General features: G+C 37.7%; 1 protein-coding gene across 1 annotated transcript in view; it reads right to left on the bottom strand.

The window, feature by feature from the left end:
* Positions 1–16049, bottom strand: part of LOC139737370 (1-phosphatidylinositol 4,5-bisphosphate phosphodiesterase beta-3-like) — a 172294-nt gene that overhangs the window by 16679 nt on the left and 139566 nt on the right. Inside the window, exons 24-35 of the mRNA XM_071648050.1 lie at positions 14564–14733; positions 13874–13970; positions 11701–11785; positions 10668–10740; positions 9078–9129; positions 8329–8483; positions 7571–7735; positions 6590–6689; positions 5655–5923; positions 4577–4787; positions 2544–2585; positions 1331–1471 (exon numbers count right to left, since the gene is read on the bottom strand). Of these exons, the coding sequence (XP_071504151.1) occupies positions 1331–1471; positions 2544–2585; positions 4577–4787; positions 5655–5923; positions 6590–6689; positions 7571–7735; positions 8329–8483; positions 9078–9129; positions 10668–10740; positions 11701–11785; positions 13874–13970; positions 14564–14733 (1560 nt within the window). The remainder of the gene's footprint in view (positions 1–1330; positions 1472–2543; positions 2586–4576; positions 4788–5654; positions 5924–6589; positions 6690–7570; positions 7736–8328; positions 8484–9077; positions 9130–10667; positions 10741–11700; positions 11786–13873; positions 13971–14563; positions 14734–16049) is intronic.

Here is a 16049-nt window from a genome sequence, read left to right as displayed (position 1 = left end):
GACATTTGAACTGAAAGTGAAAATCACAATATTAGTTAGACAAAAATTAGAACATTATGGCATCACAATAACAAAAAAATCAATCATGCGTAAAATCGCCAGCCAGGCTTTGATTTACATCGCAGATAAACTTGCATGCCGCATACTACCAAGCTGCGCATAATTTTTTTATGCAGTGTGAGTGGAAAAGAATGCGCATCGCACATTTCCTCATTGCCGTGATACGATCAAAACTTTCCAATGAAAATGGGCCTATGGCGAGTGCTCTAACTAACAAATGAAAAAAAAAAACCTACATGAATGTACTTTCAGAGTTCAACAAAAAGAGGAAAATGAAATGGGCATGCCCTGGTATTCAATGTCATGCACAGAAAGTACATTGCTCGAGAGTCATGCAATACATGTATTGTGCTCATACATGTACATAAACCAGTGCAGTACCTGTAGATATGATATACCATGCAAAACATCATGGAGATATGATACAGAATATAGAATGTAGAAATGACTGAATGAATGTGCCTAGAGATGTGTGATATGTGTGCCAAATGATAGGGAAGCTGACAGTTAAACGGGAAAATGTCAAAGTCGTGGAGCTGAGACCTATAGATGAGGGATAGAGTCAACAATAGAAGCCAGATATATCTTGCCAATCCAATTCTTGCCATTTCAACAAAAATCTTGCGACTGGTTGTGATACTAAGACTTGTCTGGCCAAAAAACTTGTATAAATGACCATTTACGAATCAGACAAAACACCTTACTTTATTCCTTCATTAAGCTGCTTTGACAAAGTGCCCAGTGTTTTTCATGAGACAGACTTCAAGAAGAATATCCTTTGGGTTTACTCACTCATGGTTTGAATTGTAAACAAAGGAAAAACAAATAAGACCGTGAAACTAACCATGATAAATAAATGCCAAAGGATTTTGCATTTTCTTTTCAAGCAGCAAGGGCTTACATAATTTGCATCATAACTTTCTTTTTATGCACACAATTCAAAGGAAACAGAAAAATGAAATGAAATGGCGCTACTGTTCATTTATTGCCTTTTATTTGACTCCCAAACAGCAAATGCATATATGCAAGTTTCTCTGATCATATTGAAAAGTCAAAACAGTATTATCCTAAGATGTTTCTTAGCACAGAACAAACTGAGTGAGTATTGGTGCAGATTCAGAGAGAAAAAAATTGAAACATACAGTAGATATGACAGGAAGGTGTGACCCAGACAATGGAAACGCAAGAATATTCACAAGGAAACGGACAAGACACAGAGGAGACCATAGACAAGAGTGCACACGTGTCACCATGACAACAGGATGCAGACCTTGCGGCACCAGGTTGGGGGTGCTGCGGCTTCGGATGCTTTGGTTGTGAAACCCCGAAAAGGCATCGGACTGAAATTGGGCCGTTCCCATGGAAACGGACCGCAGAAGACCACTGCTACCGCCACTGTCTTTGGCTGAGACTGTTGGTATGGGTGGATATAGCAATGAAGGGGGGGGGGTTGGATGGGGGGATAAATATTCATACATAAATCATATACAAAAATCATATAGGTCATATAATGCCTGGAATATGGTGAAAATGATTAATCAACAAACTGATATAAAAATAAAATAAAAACAAAATCAAACACGAGGATGGAAACTTCCAGTGAAGCATCCACTGCTCTTGGGAAATGAACTCGGTAACGTGTCATGTGATCAGTCATGTGACAACCTGGGAAATGACAAGCATTCCAATGAGTGTGAATCCATGTTTATCCTGGCTATTCGCGAGCAGAACAAAAGAAGCGGATTTGAAAACAAGCATGTTGGACATTTGCACACTGCTAGCATTAAGTGTCTAGTAAGTGAGCGGGATTATGCTCAAAGCTATTCACGGCAAATTTGGAATGTTACCGCTGTATCTGGGGAACTATTGGCGTGCAAAAAAGCCTTGTTAAAGACCAGTCACACAGAAAAGGACAATAGTTTTTAAATCATCTTTGTCATTCTTTGGGAACTGGATACATTTTATATTGGTATGAGTTTGAAAATACTGCAATTATATTTCATATTTGTCTTATCAAATTTAGCATGTTGTGTGTTTACTGATGAAAATCCCAAAATATCCTTTTATTTTACTTGAATATGTCATCAAAAAATGCTGAGCAAAATTAACAATATGGGAAGAGGAGTAATTTCATATGAATTGAGATGAACGAGTGATGGTGAATGTAAGAGAGACAGGCCATTGAAGTATAGTAATGGCATCCATGAACAATTGCATACAAACCACCACCGCCCAAAATTTACACCCAATGACAAAATCTCTGTATGAATATGATTTAATTGCGATGTCACACCCCCTGAGTTGGCATTCCTCTCTTGAAACTCCCCTGATCTGAATATCATTCAAGAGATGGAAAGTTGTACAAACCTGAGGTGGAGAATGGAATTTAGGAAGATTTTGATGTTAGATGCATTTTTTTTTAAAGTAATGTGAGCTGAACAGTGAGGTCCTCTGTCTACAGAAAGGCATTGAGACACACTTACCCATTGGTTCTAAGTGGTTCAGTAGAATCTGTAGTTGTGTTTCTGGTTCATATTTAAATGGTTGATGGAATTGGTATCAGTGAAAACAGAACATAACAGTGAGTCTTGCTGTACAGCACAGCTTGACTATGGCAAAACAATTTTTCAACACCAGTTTGCTTCCCATCTATCTTCACAACCCAAATTCCTCTCATGGAATAAAGAAACATCCCTTCATTTCAGACAAGACAAATTGATTTGTGTTTTTCCTCTATTTTTTTTTTCCTTTCAGAAAATACCACTGACATCTTTTTTTTACTTTACCCCACTAATCTAAACAGAAATGTTGTCTTTAATTTCCAATTCATCTTGACCAATATTCATAGAGGTTAAAAAAAGCATAAACAAAAATAGAACAAATTTTAATGGTAGACATGCTGGGAATACACTTTATCTCATAAATGTTACCTCAACACATTTCATGTCAATGTTCACACTGAGGTTTGTTCCCTGTACTCTCACAGATAAAGCATTAAATAATTTCATTAATGACAAAAATATAACATATAAATACATTCATAGACAAGAACAGATTTTCTTCGTGAATAAGGAGAATAATGTCCTCTCATTGATTTTGGCACACCAATCAATCATTAACATTGTTCAGTTACACATCAAATCAAGTTTCAAAACATGTGGTGTCTGTTGTAAAAGTACATGTAGTTAGTGCCAAACACACTTTAATGGACAGACACAAGCAATTATTATGATGCATAAATTTGAATTTATGAGAACACAACTAATTCTAGCATGCCATAGCAGGAAGGCTTAGAAGGAAATCAGAAAAAATGGAGATTCATTGAGAATAGAAACATAGCTGGCAGAAAGAGCAAAAGCATTTACTCAGTATCTGATGATCTTATACAACACCCATCTTTTTGCGACAAGGTGATGTGGCTTACTATACCATATTTTATTCACTGATGATCATGTTTGGCAATTAGCATACCCAAAGCAAGCCTCAACTACAATCCAAGTATGAGTAAAGCCAACCTCATCCAACGCAAAGGATGAAAAGGATGAGCATCAATATACACAATATTGAGAGATTTACATTGTCAGATTTTGTTATTTGTTTCTTCTCATCAAACCAAGATCATTGCATATAATCCTCACCTCACCTCCTATCTGTGACATTTCTACATTTCACAAAGTAGGACATTTTTGCATTGTTGAAACAGGAACTCATTTGCTACAAAAAAATGCTGTGGTAATGGAAGAAAGTTTGGGGTCTATTTAGATTCATCTGGCTGCATGTCCTATCAATGACTAAAAAGAGTATGAGTCCTTTCACATAAATTTGTATATGTATGTATGTGCGTGTGTGTGTGTGTGTGTGTGTGTGTGTGTGTGTGTGTGTGTGTGTGTGTGTGCATGCCGTCATCTGTATTGCATACAATGCTTGGTTTTCATCTACAACTAATCAATTATTCATGAGACATGAAATGTTCAATGCGCAATGTGAATGTGTACCAATCAATATTAGTCCATGTACCATATCAGACTGTATATACCCACAGTAAACCATGTTCATGACAATGTAAAATGCATAGAGCTATGTTATCCTTTATAATTTGTCACATGTGTGGCAGTGTTTCAGTCCATAGGGTCACATCCATGACAGTATTTCTATCCGCAAGTAAGAAACAGTGTGTGACAGGTTTCTGTTCACAGTGTATTCTGTGACTAGAAGTGTGTCCACTGTGTATTAGATTTGATTTGATTTGATTTGATTTATGATTATGTATGATGTATTCCACTAATTCTATCCATAATGTATCACATACATGTTACTGCATTCCTATTCAAAATTAACCATATCTGTTAGCTACGTTTTGGTCAGTATCACACACATATGTGTGGCGTATCAGTGACTGTGTTCCTCTCCACAGTGTGACATACCACAGGAAAGCAAGCACTATTGTCAGCCATTTTGTAACCCCTGTTGAGTTTTACCTCCTGCTTTGAGTCTCATCCTCCCTTCAATCTCTTACCGGACTGCCTGGACGGTCTGGATGTTTTCTTGATCGCCGGTGGGAGGGCCTCGATGCTGTCCCTCTTCTCCCTCTCCAGCGTCTTCATGTCCTCCACGGCCTTGTTGCTAGGCGCTTTGTCCTCCACGGCAACGGGGTTGGATGATGCTGCAGCCTGTCCTCCCTCGGGGGTGGCGGAGGAGGTCTCCCCCTCGCCCTCCTTGGTGGTCTCCTGTCGTCAGGTGTGCAGCCAGAGAGGATTAATTGACTCAACATCACACAATTATCATCTTCTTCTTTAAAGTTTGTTTTTAAAAATGGATTCATTAAAGGGTTTAGTAACCGAAAAAGCAGCTCTAGCACCATGATAACATGTAGCTGATATATATGCAAATACCAGCCACAACATACCATTAATTCATGACATATTCATCAGCATTTTGCTAAAACTTGTAATGTTAAAAACAACAGTACAATGAAGATAGTAATGACAATAAAAACGATGATCATGACAATGTTAAAGAAAAAAAAACTTCTAATGAACGTCAATGATAACCACCATCATAATTATGATAATGGCAACTGAAATTGTGACTCCAAAGGAAATATGACAACACAATACCAGTTAATCAAGAACACAATGTCACTTCCCACATACACATTTGAAGGGTTTTATTGCAAAATGAGCTAAGCACCATTTTTAGACATTTCAAAGTAAGTCAATCATCAGATAGGGTAAAATTATCAACCCTTCCAGTAATACCTCACTTGTGACATAAGGAATATTCTAGAAGTTATGATTAATAATACCTCACTTGTGACATAAGGAATATTCTAGAAGTTATGATTAAAAATATCCTGTATTTTCTTATTATTTTCTTTCTTTTTTTAGCAGCTTTAATCACAAATATCTCAACTTAACAAGAATGGAGTTAGCTTATTTTGTGATAAAACTTGATCTTCATTTATAGACTCAGGTCTTTACTTCGGAAAAGGGCATTTGCAACTCTTTGCTGCCGATAGACACGAACAAAAACACACAAACAAATGCACACTCAGACACACACAGGCACATATACGCAGAGGAAATCCATCTTACCCCATTGGTGCTAGGGCCCGCATCGTCGCCCGTCTGCGGCTGGGCACTCTCCTCCTGGCTCTTGGTCTCCTCCATGAGGACGGCGAGCTGCTCCGCCCTCTTCTTGATCTCCTCGTCGATCTGGTTCTGGTGCTGGATGGGGTTGACCAGGGCGTCGGCAAAGTTGGCCAGCCCCTTGGGCACGTAGTCGCACACCTTGATATGCACAAAGAGCGACGGCATCAGCAGCGGCTGGTAGAGTTCATTGCGCAGTGGGATGTGCCGGTAACCTGGATGGCGGTGGGGGAGAGATATTGTGAGATCCAAGATCTGACAGCAAAGAATCCATAGCAGGATGAGCTTGTCTTGAATTTAATACATAATCTTCAATAGCTCTTCACATTCATATATGAGTACATGTGTGCTTCAAAAAGATCAGGAAAAGGGAATAAAAGCAGAATACTGGACACTTACAATTTGTAGATACAACATGTCAAAAAGTTTAAATATGTGTAAATAAAGTTGAGAGAATAAAATGGCTTAAAGCCTACGATTTTGACAATTGCAATATAATATGAAATTGGCGTTAAACTTTCCGCCAAAAAAAAATCTAATTATGAAATAGTATTACACATAATATAAAAATATTGCATGCTCTCATTTTCACACTAGTTTCATATCACACAAAATGTGCGAGAAGTGCCAATTTTACAGTACTTGGAACACAGTATGAAAGCATTTTTCTATTTCCACTATCACTGACATAAATGGATATTCTCTACATTACCATCATGAGAGTTTGACAATGGTGTCAATGGGCAACATAACATAGTGCTACCTGTACTTTAACCAACTCTCTTTGGAAACCAGGTGAATCCTGTATGGAGTCTATGGGGATTTCAGGCTCTAGCAGTGAATGAGTTAACACAATAAAAGGACTGGGAGTTCAGTCTCACCTGGTCTAAGAGTGTCCACTGGCAGGATCTTGTGGCCGATCTGCTTGTTGTTGTCGTCGTACGCCGTGATTCTCAACATGGCCAGCTTGGGCATAATCACCTGCACAGTGATATATGAAATACTGACCTTTAATAAAAAATCTATGCAAAAACTATGCAAATAATAATATTTGCACAAATCAAGTTCTTTGTGAATAGACAGGTTCTGAAATGTATATTTAGATTTTACGCATGCCTTGTTCACAAAAGTCGCCCTTAACATCCTCATGAGGCGTTTTCACATCAGCCCGATAAAAATCCAAGCTTGAGATATTTTTCGCGATTGCAAATTAGCACGCTATTTCATTTCCTATTCACATCAGCCCAAACATTATCAAATAGCGCGATAGTTCGCATTAATTATCCTGCTATTTCGGAAATTTCCCGAGTTGGACTCAAGAAATTTTCTCTATCAATTAGCGCGCTAATTTTTATTCACATTATCAAATAGCACACTATTTTGTGATCGGGTTGATTTTCTAAGTCAGAAAATAGCGCGCTATTTCAAAACATCGGGCTGATGTAAAAACGCCTATTGATTGCTGGAGGCTTGCCTAACCTAGCAACAACTGAGTGAATTCCTGCCTATGGAACTTAATGGGAGGGAGCAGGTGAATGAAATGCTTCTTTACGAGGCTGTAGGAAAATAGACATCCATAAATTGTTACACGATAAAGAAACGGTCTATTGCCTGATCGAAAGTAAAGAGTGACTAGTTATATTTTTGTCTGCCTATTGCATTGAAACAAACATCCTTGACAAAATCTGCTCAATACAACCTGTTGAATCCTGGTAGAAAAATCTGGGACAAATATTCAAAGGATTAAACATCATCACTCCACATCTGAGTAAACAACAACCCACATGAAAGACAAGGATCATGAAATCTCAGAAGATGGCTAAAAATGAAGAGTAAACAATGAAAAGTATCGCACGTCTCACCTTGGGAAAGACAAACTTGTCGTCATCATACTGTGGATTGATGCCGTTACTGGTCACTGTCTTGGTCTTGTATTTCTTCCTGACCGTGTCCGCCGGTAAACCAAACATGTCCACCTCCACGTACGTCCCAACTCTCTTGTCGCTCAGAAACTGGCCCGACAGAACCTTAAGGAGGTTTTGAAACATCCAGTAGGGCAAGTGAGAGAGAATAACACATGACAATGGATTCCCTCATATGATACCTTCATTATTTTAAAGTTTGAGCTACTACTGTGATGGGTTACTTGTTCTCTGCACTCACAGTACTGTAAAAGCTGATATTTTCGGGTACAAAAATGTTCGCAAATGATGCCACAAACATTTTCATGAGAGCTTGTTTTCATGACTTGACTCTGAGGCTATCAAGGGTGCACTAATGGGTGTCCTTTCACTCTGCTAGTTTCATCAGATGGTGGTAGTTTAGCATGTTGTTAAATTAGTGGCCCAATAGTGATTTGCAAAATTCACCAAAATTAAATCCTCATAAAATAACAGCTTTTAGAGTATATGTTATGAAATTATCGCAAAATGGATAACATCCTGGTCAAAATCTTTACTCATGAAAGCTTCTGTGAATCATTGTCTTAAGCAAAGTTACAAAAGAGATGACATATCAACTGCCACATTAAGATTTTGGGGTCATTTAAGGGTCAGCCGTAAGTAGGCTAGCTTTTGAATATCCCTACATACGACCTCCCTGTGACCACCCTGTGACCTACCTTGACCTCTACTGTGGCAGCCACGATGCCATCCATGGTGGACTCGGCGAAAGGATCAAAGTATCGGTCCTTCCTCCTCATGAAGTCTGGCTTCAGGATGTATCCCGTCCTTCCATTCTTATTGAACAACCCCAGATTTAGCTGCATGGGAATGTCTGAATCATGATGAGAGAAACAGCATGAAAGTTCAATCACAAAACTCTCTGATATTACACACTGTGACGAGAATAATGACATGATTCTCAATCCACAAAGAAAGGAATTGAAAATGTCAAGCTCAGAGCTGGTACAAATTAGGTTACTGGACATTTCTTTCTCAAATGCTTAAAATCTGGAAATACTACATATCAGCTTCTGACAGAAGTTCCCACAGTATATCATCTCTTAAGTTTTATGCTTAAAAATTTATTCAGATCACAAAACACAATTCCAAATATCATAAGAAGATGTGCTATTGGTTCATGTCAGCATGGCAGACCAGAATTGACTTTAATCCTTTTATTATAAAAGATACTATGTGCAAGCGAAATGCATGGCTTAAGCTTCAATCAGAAGCAAAATGCATTTACACATTGTTTTGAGGCCAAAAAATTAAAATTCCTCCCAAGATACATGTATGCTTCACAGAAACTCATTCTTTACATGTCAGCATCTAAATTTGGCTGATTTCCCCACCTAATATATGGCTTCAGTCATATCAACTTTGTCTTATTGGTTTTCACATGGTAACTTTTCTATTTTCCACTTACCAAGCTGCTGGTAGTTGAGGGCTACAAGCTGGCATCCAACATTCCAGAAAATCTGAAGAAGACAAAATGAATGTGTTCAAAGAGAGTTTGTGATCATGAATTCATTGTCTATCTATGGCTCTTTCACCATATTTTTTTTTTTCTCAGAACTATGTGTATCTAGAGAATTCTTTTTTGAATAAAAATCACATTTCTGAGGCCCCCCATCGACGTTCCGTGCAATGTATCGCTAATGCGAAAAGCTGTCGCCGCAAAGTTTCATGACTTTTTTCTTTTGAGTCTCATGCATCTTTTGACACCAAATTTGCGATGCCCGGGCTTCCTGGTTCCGAAGTTGCGCATAAATATGTACATGCATGTCAGACCAAAAATTGCTCAAAAACGTGAATTCGTGTACAATTTCAATGCAAACTGTGCTTACAGGCAAATTTCATAAAAGCATGATTATTTTTGGGTTTCATTGATTAAAATCAATTAATAACATATTTTCTTGTTCGGAACAATGTCGCAGTACATAAGAAACTCAAAAAACAATAAAATACTTAAGAAATGTTTTTCTGATGGCACAGTTTTTTTCTCTTACAGTATATTTGCTCAGGACACTACAAAGAATATCTAAACAAAAAATGAGCCTAATTTGAGCTTTATTTAATGATTTATACCACATTGTTTTATTTCATGCATCATTATGCATAAATTAGCATAATTTAGCATAAATGAGTATTTGTTAAACTTTAACTTTGTGGTACTTTAGATTACATCATAGGCAATGTGTGTGCCAATTTTCGTCACAATCGCGCGGTCGACGGCCGAGATCTATGACGGCTCTATGATCTACCCAAATAGCCCGGCCTAGTTAGGGTTAAAATCATTATTAATCACTACAAGAAGAAAAAAGATTTCCATAGAGACACATGTTTACCAAATGAGAAAATTTTGACTTCTTGGTATGAAATCACTTGTCATATCATTGTTTTCTTTTATATTATTCTTGCCATGGGCATCACCCCTCCCCCCCCCAAAAAAAAAAAAAAATAATAATAATAAAAATAAAAATAAAAATAAACAACAAAAAACAGAAAACAATTACCATGTAGTATACAATGTAAATAGTTTACTTGGAAGCTATGGGCGAATTTGCCAGAATATTTCCATTGACCTGTTGAAGAAAATAACCATCAGGTCTGACTTCCTTCACTTTCACGTGCCAATAGATGGCCATTAATTCCTTGTCAAACAAGGTTGTTACAGAACGTAGGGCATGATAAAAGTACAATTTGCACTTGCCCTGATGGGCATTTGAGAAAGGGCCTCATACTTTTAACTGGCAAATGCACCCCTTGTATTTTACTTGCCCAACAGTAAGATCTAATTGCTCTAGACAAGTGGGCAAGAAGGGCTGTAGCATTCTGTAACAGTTGTGTATATCTCCCATCTGCCAAAATGGGAATATAAAAAAAGAGCTTTATGCATTCAACAAGCAAGTGCCCATTCACTTTACTTGTCTGACGGTCAGTTTGACCTGTCCTGGGCAAGTGGCAAGTGGACAGGTGGGTTTGTTCATGCCGTAAAATGGTGGAGCGTCCTTACCTGTGGCATGAAGTTACTGGAATCTACTCTTGTTCCTTTGGGATAGATTCTTGATAACTGACGTTTGTTGTAGCTGGAGGATTTCGAGTTAAGGGTTATCATGGGTATAATGGTATTCTGTATCCCACTGAAGTCTGTTCCCGAGCATACTCTTGCAGGAGTCTAATCACATAATCAGTGAGAATCTATGTTTTTTTTTAATCTTTCTTCTTTTGTGACTACAATCTTGATTATCTTCACAAAAACCAATATGATTTCTTCAGAATATCTCCCGCTCCTGACAAAACACTATTTTCAAGATGAAACTGATCATATGATGAATTCTTGGATCTAACACCTTTGAATTTTTACACCTAACAGTGAGTGGAAGTATCATGCATAAGATATGGGCTGTGGTCATGAAAGCTATTATTACAATGATACATATTCAGATTATTTTATTCACAAGTTGTATTATAGCACTTACTCAGTTAGTATCTAATCACACAAATACAATTGAACTCTACAAGAAATAAACCAACAAAACAAAAAACCCACACAAATATTTCTTAAACACTGGTTTGGTAATTTTCCCTGATTCCCTGCATTTATTCATTTTTTAGACAGTTTTTGAAAGGCTTGTGTAAGTATTCCCCAAAAAAATGCAACAAGGAAATTAAATTTTGGAATTTGACCTCTGTGCAAGCTATACTCTGTGAACACCATAAAGGAATATGTTGATTTGTCCACTAGATAAGAAGATTTGATATGAAATTATAAAAGATGCAAGACTCCAATGTTAAGGAATCTTTGTGTTTTTCATCCAAACTAGTCAAATATAACTCTTTGGTCAGTACACAAGAATCCCACTGAGCGCCGATGATTTGGCAACATGTGTATTATACGAGACAGGTTCTATCCATCAATTGGCCTACGCAGCAAGCTGTCAAAATGTGTCATTTGGAGAACACAAAGAAAGGCTCAAGTGAGTGCCACTACCATCACTGGTGAGAAATTGGAAAAAGGAATAACTGGATGGGTCTGAAAAGGATACTTGACAAACTCGACTGGGTTTTCCTTGACTCGATTCATGGCGGATGTTTCCACAAAGGATGAAATCTCGTAACTGTGGTTCTTCTCTGTGGGGGAAAATGAATGAGAAAGACTAGGAAATGAGATATATCAACCACTTTCTGCAGGAATATGGTATCAGGATATTAGACAATTTTTGATAAAAATTGCCTCAAAGAGAAGACAAAATGTCACTTGTATCCTGTATATGTCACTTGTATCATATACATCATATATATAATCATATATATATGAGATTATCATTTTGTTTGTTTGAGTGGAACACCTGAGTAGAGTGGAGCTGGCTGGAATGTCCCATCTGTTGAGCACAGGTGAATCAGTAGGCAAGTAAGAAAAGAGTGAGTGATTAACATTCATGTTTAATATTGATATTCTGTTGCTAGGATATTGGGAACCTAGCATGGTTATTGGCCAACACTAGGGTGTGGTAAACACATCACATCTCTGAGTAAGGAAGTTGTGCTGTATGTGTGTGAAAGAGAGAGAGGCCGAGGACTTCCCACTGGTGAGCAACTCAGGCTGGCAGGCAAGATACCTCTGGCAGCTATCCACTGCACCACTAGCTCAACACCAACATTGAGTCAGCATCAACATATCTGTGAGTTTTGACACATTTAATGCATCTATCATTTCTCCTGCAGCCCAGAATGAGCACCTTGGGGCAAATGTAGTCATGTTTAGGGATTGAGTTTCATATACAAGCTGTTTGTACTAAACACTCAGGCATGAATAATCGAGTGTTAGAAAATTGTTGTGAAATGTAATAACCACTGTTTCAGTGAACGCAATTTTGGTTGTGAGTTACAGTGTATAAATGGAGTGAAGCATTATTGATATATGGTTAGTGAATATACTTTAAATAATATGGGTAATTAGAAAATCATGGTATGTCATGAGAATGTTCATGAAAATGTTCAGAAGTGCACTTATGGAAGCACTGAATTTTAATTTATTGTGTCTTAACAAAAAAAAAATGATTCTTTCAAGTTAATTGTAATCGAGCTGTCGTTGACTTCTTGCAACACTAATTAAAAGCTAACAAACACCTGAATGTATCATCTTCAGCATATGAATCTGAACTGTGTTTTTCTTCTATAAAGTATGAGAAAGAGGCATATACTTACCTATTATAAGTACATGGCTGTTTTACAGAAATTGTGTGAAGTTGGAGGCACTATAAAAGCAAAGCGCTGTATTCACAAGCCTGCTCCTTTTATTCTTAATGACCCAGCAAAGAGATTAAATTAAGTTTCAGTAGTCAAAAGACATACACTGGATTTGGCATGTTTTACAAGGAGAATACAAGCTTAGAACTTGGATAAAGTCCATGTTTTTTTAAATTCATGTAAATACTTTTCTCACTCAAAAGAGTGACTGCAACGGAACACACAACACATGTATTCAAAGCAAATCTTAATTTTTCAACCTAAATGCCCGGGTGACCCATTGTTAATGAATCAATCAAAGCATCGCATCTCATCATCATGACCTAATGCTCTTTACTGGTAAGATACTGATCAAACATATTTGAGCACTGATGAGAACTGAATACATCCATGCACAAGTTACTGTAAAACATGATATTTTAGCAGCATGAAATTTTCTTTTCTTTTTTAGGGCATTAAAATTTTGCGAAGTGCCCCTGGCATTCAATGCAGATAGTGTAGACAAGAGCCTTCACGTGCATTTTAATTTCGCGAATCTTGGCTCTCATGAAATTCCAGGAATTAAAATGCATGCAAACATTCCTCGTTTGACAGTAGTACAGTAGTATTCCTCTGAAGACCCTTTATACCCTAGCTTCCTGCATCTACACAGTATGCTGTTGTGGTGGCACTGTGGTCTAGTGGATAGACTCTTGACTTTTAATCGCAGGTCCAGAATTCAAATCCTGTTAAATGCCTACATCCATGGCCAAGATGTTTTTACCCACTATTTCCCTCTCAACCCAGGTGTATGGGTACCTAGCAATGCTGGGGTAATAATAATTGCAGAGCCCTCTGGTACAAGAGTGATAACACTGAAGAGGCTACCCCAGGTAGATAAGACAATGTTGTTATTGTTATAAAATAGATAACCCCTACATCATCTGTGACACCTTTCATCCTCAAGAGTGGAGGAAGATGCACACTTACTGTTTGAGGTTTCAAAAGATGAAAAGTGGACTGGCTGAATGTAATTGACCAGGGCTGACATCTCTGCTCCTGCCTCAGCTTCTTGACCGGCTGTACCCTGTGGGTCAGATGGTCAGTGTGTGGGTCAGTCTCCATTACAGAACATACTTGAATATACACCTACTTTTTCTTATCAATGAAATACTCAGGAAAATGGCTGCCAATACAACAGATGTCATATTGTAGAATCCCATACATATGTGGCACTGGAAATTAGAACACATGTTAAAATACTACAAAATCTCCTAGTTTCAAATTTACAAAAAATGAGTCTTATTAATACTATTCCAGTTATGAGCATCATTAGTTTGGATACTGAATCTGTGTTTGGATTTGGTTTCAATGTACCAAATGAAGAAGTCATGAATTTCAGCTCAATTTCCTCTCAATCAACAGCCCTACCCCGGCACCGTTTCATGAAAGTTGTTAGCCCTGACAAGCTGTTGGTCTCTGACAACTTCAGTAAAATCCTTGATTTTGATTGGCTGAGAAGCTCTAGTCACTGACTGTTACTATGGTGATTCTCAGGGCGGCCAACTTTCACGAAACAGTGCATGCCCAGATCCACCACCACAAGACATCCTTGAGAAAGAATTAGAGGGTGAAAGACATGTAACTTCTACCAAGACATCGACCCTAAACTACACTCACTCTGTCTTTCTTTTCCTGCATCTTCTTCAGCGCCTCCTCTTTGCTCAGCGCCTCCTCGTCGTCGCTGTCATCGCTCTCCTCATCGACATCATCCAGGCCGTCGGCCAGCTTGCCGCCAGTGCCCGCCTCGCCGTTCTCACCGTTGGTCTCCCCTTCACCAAGGCTTTTCTCTGCCAGAAATGAAATGATAGGACTTAACCTTCTGTACTAGAAGGAAAATTATAGCATACTTTTGGCTACATCAGGATTGCAGCAGAATTGCTCAGTGGTGCTTCATGTTGGGTAGAGATGTCACACATCAAAACTTGTAGCCTGTACTGTTACTACACAAGACTGAGTAATTAGTGTTCTTATTCTCTCACCGACTGTCATTGATATCATCATTCTTTGAAATAAATGTACTCATGATAAATACTATCTATGTGACAGTAACATTATTTAGAATCTATCACTACTGTCATTTGATTTTCATTATTACTACCATCATTTTCATGATCATATCATCACTGGTAATTTTCAACATCAATACACTATTTGGAGGAGACAGGAAAAAAGAAGTTAATTCATGTGGTAGCCGCAGTGGGATTTCATTCTCACTATCATTATGATCACAATCATTATCGTCTACTGCACTTATGCTTACCTACTAGTATCTGAATTCTGATTCATGATTGACACACAGGAATATTTACACATCATGATGCCTCTTCATTTGGAATATTTAACAGTATATACACACAAGCTAATTGAGTAAAAATGTACATTTTGCACTTGTTGGATGGAATGGATGTGTGATGCATGTAATTATCATATCTGATTTAGAGCATGTTTAAAAAATGACCACTGAAGTTTTTTATGATTTAATATCCTTTGCATCATTACAATGACTACTTTGACAAGGTGAAATTCTGTAACAGTGTGTTGATTAGGTACTTTGATAATGGATGGAATTTTGATGACACTCTTATGACAGGACAACAATGTGGCTATACCATCAGCACACAGTAAAGTCTAGACATATGAATGAATATGTCTAGACCACAGAGAACATATGATTGCTGGTCTCCGTCTACAGGTTAATCTCCCAAGTGAAGCAACTTATATTTGAAAATTTAAATCATACCATTGTCAATTCGATATCTTTGAATGTCTTTGCATTTGTTACCTCGAGAAAAAAAGAATTAATCCACATACTTTTTGCAGGATTATTTATAGCACTCACTTTAACATGAAGAAAAGAAAAAATGGGGGAAAAAATCATCACTATTTTCATTGATAGAATTGGAAACTAACACAATCACTTGGGTATCAATTATGTGACATCTCATTTGCTCTTTAAGCCACTATCCAGTGAATATGCCCATATTGATCGTTAAAAAAAACCCAAAAAAACTCAAACATCTGATTTCATACATACTTGCCCATTGTGTCATATTGGAGAAGATATGCCACAGATAGCCCAACAAAGAAATGAAGCAGTAAATTA

Source organism: Diadema antillarum, unplaced genomic scaffold (genome assembly GCF_040938485.1).
Source record: "Diadema antillarum isolate AM-2024a unplaced genomic scaffold, OU_Dant_1.0 scf00000029, whole genome shotgun sequence".
Lineage (NCBI taxonomy): Eukaryota > Metazoa > Echinodermata > Echinoidea > Diadematoida > Diadematidae > Diadema > Diadema antillarum.
Note: the sequence above shows the minus strand (reverse complement) of the source record. Positions and strands in the feature narration are given on the sequence as shown.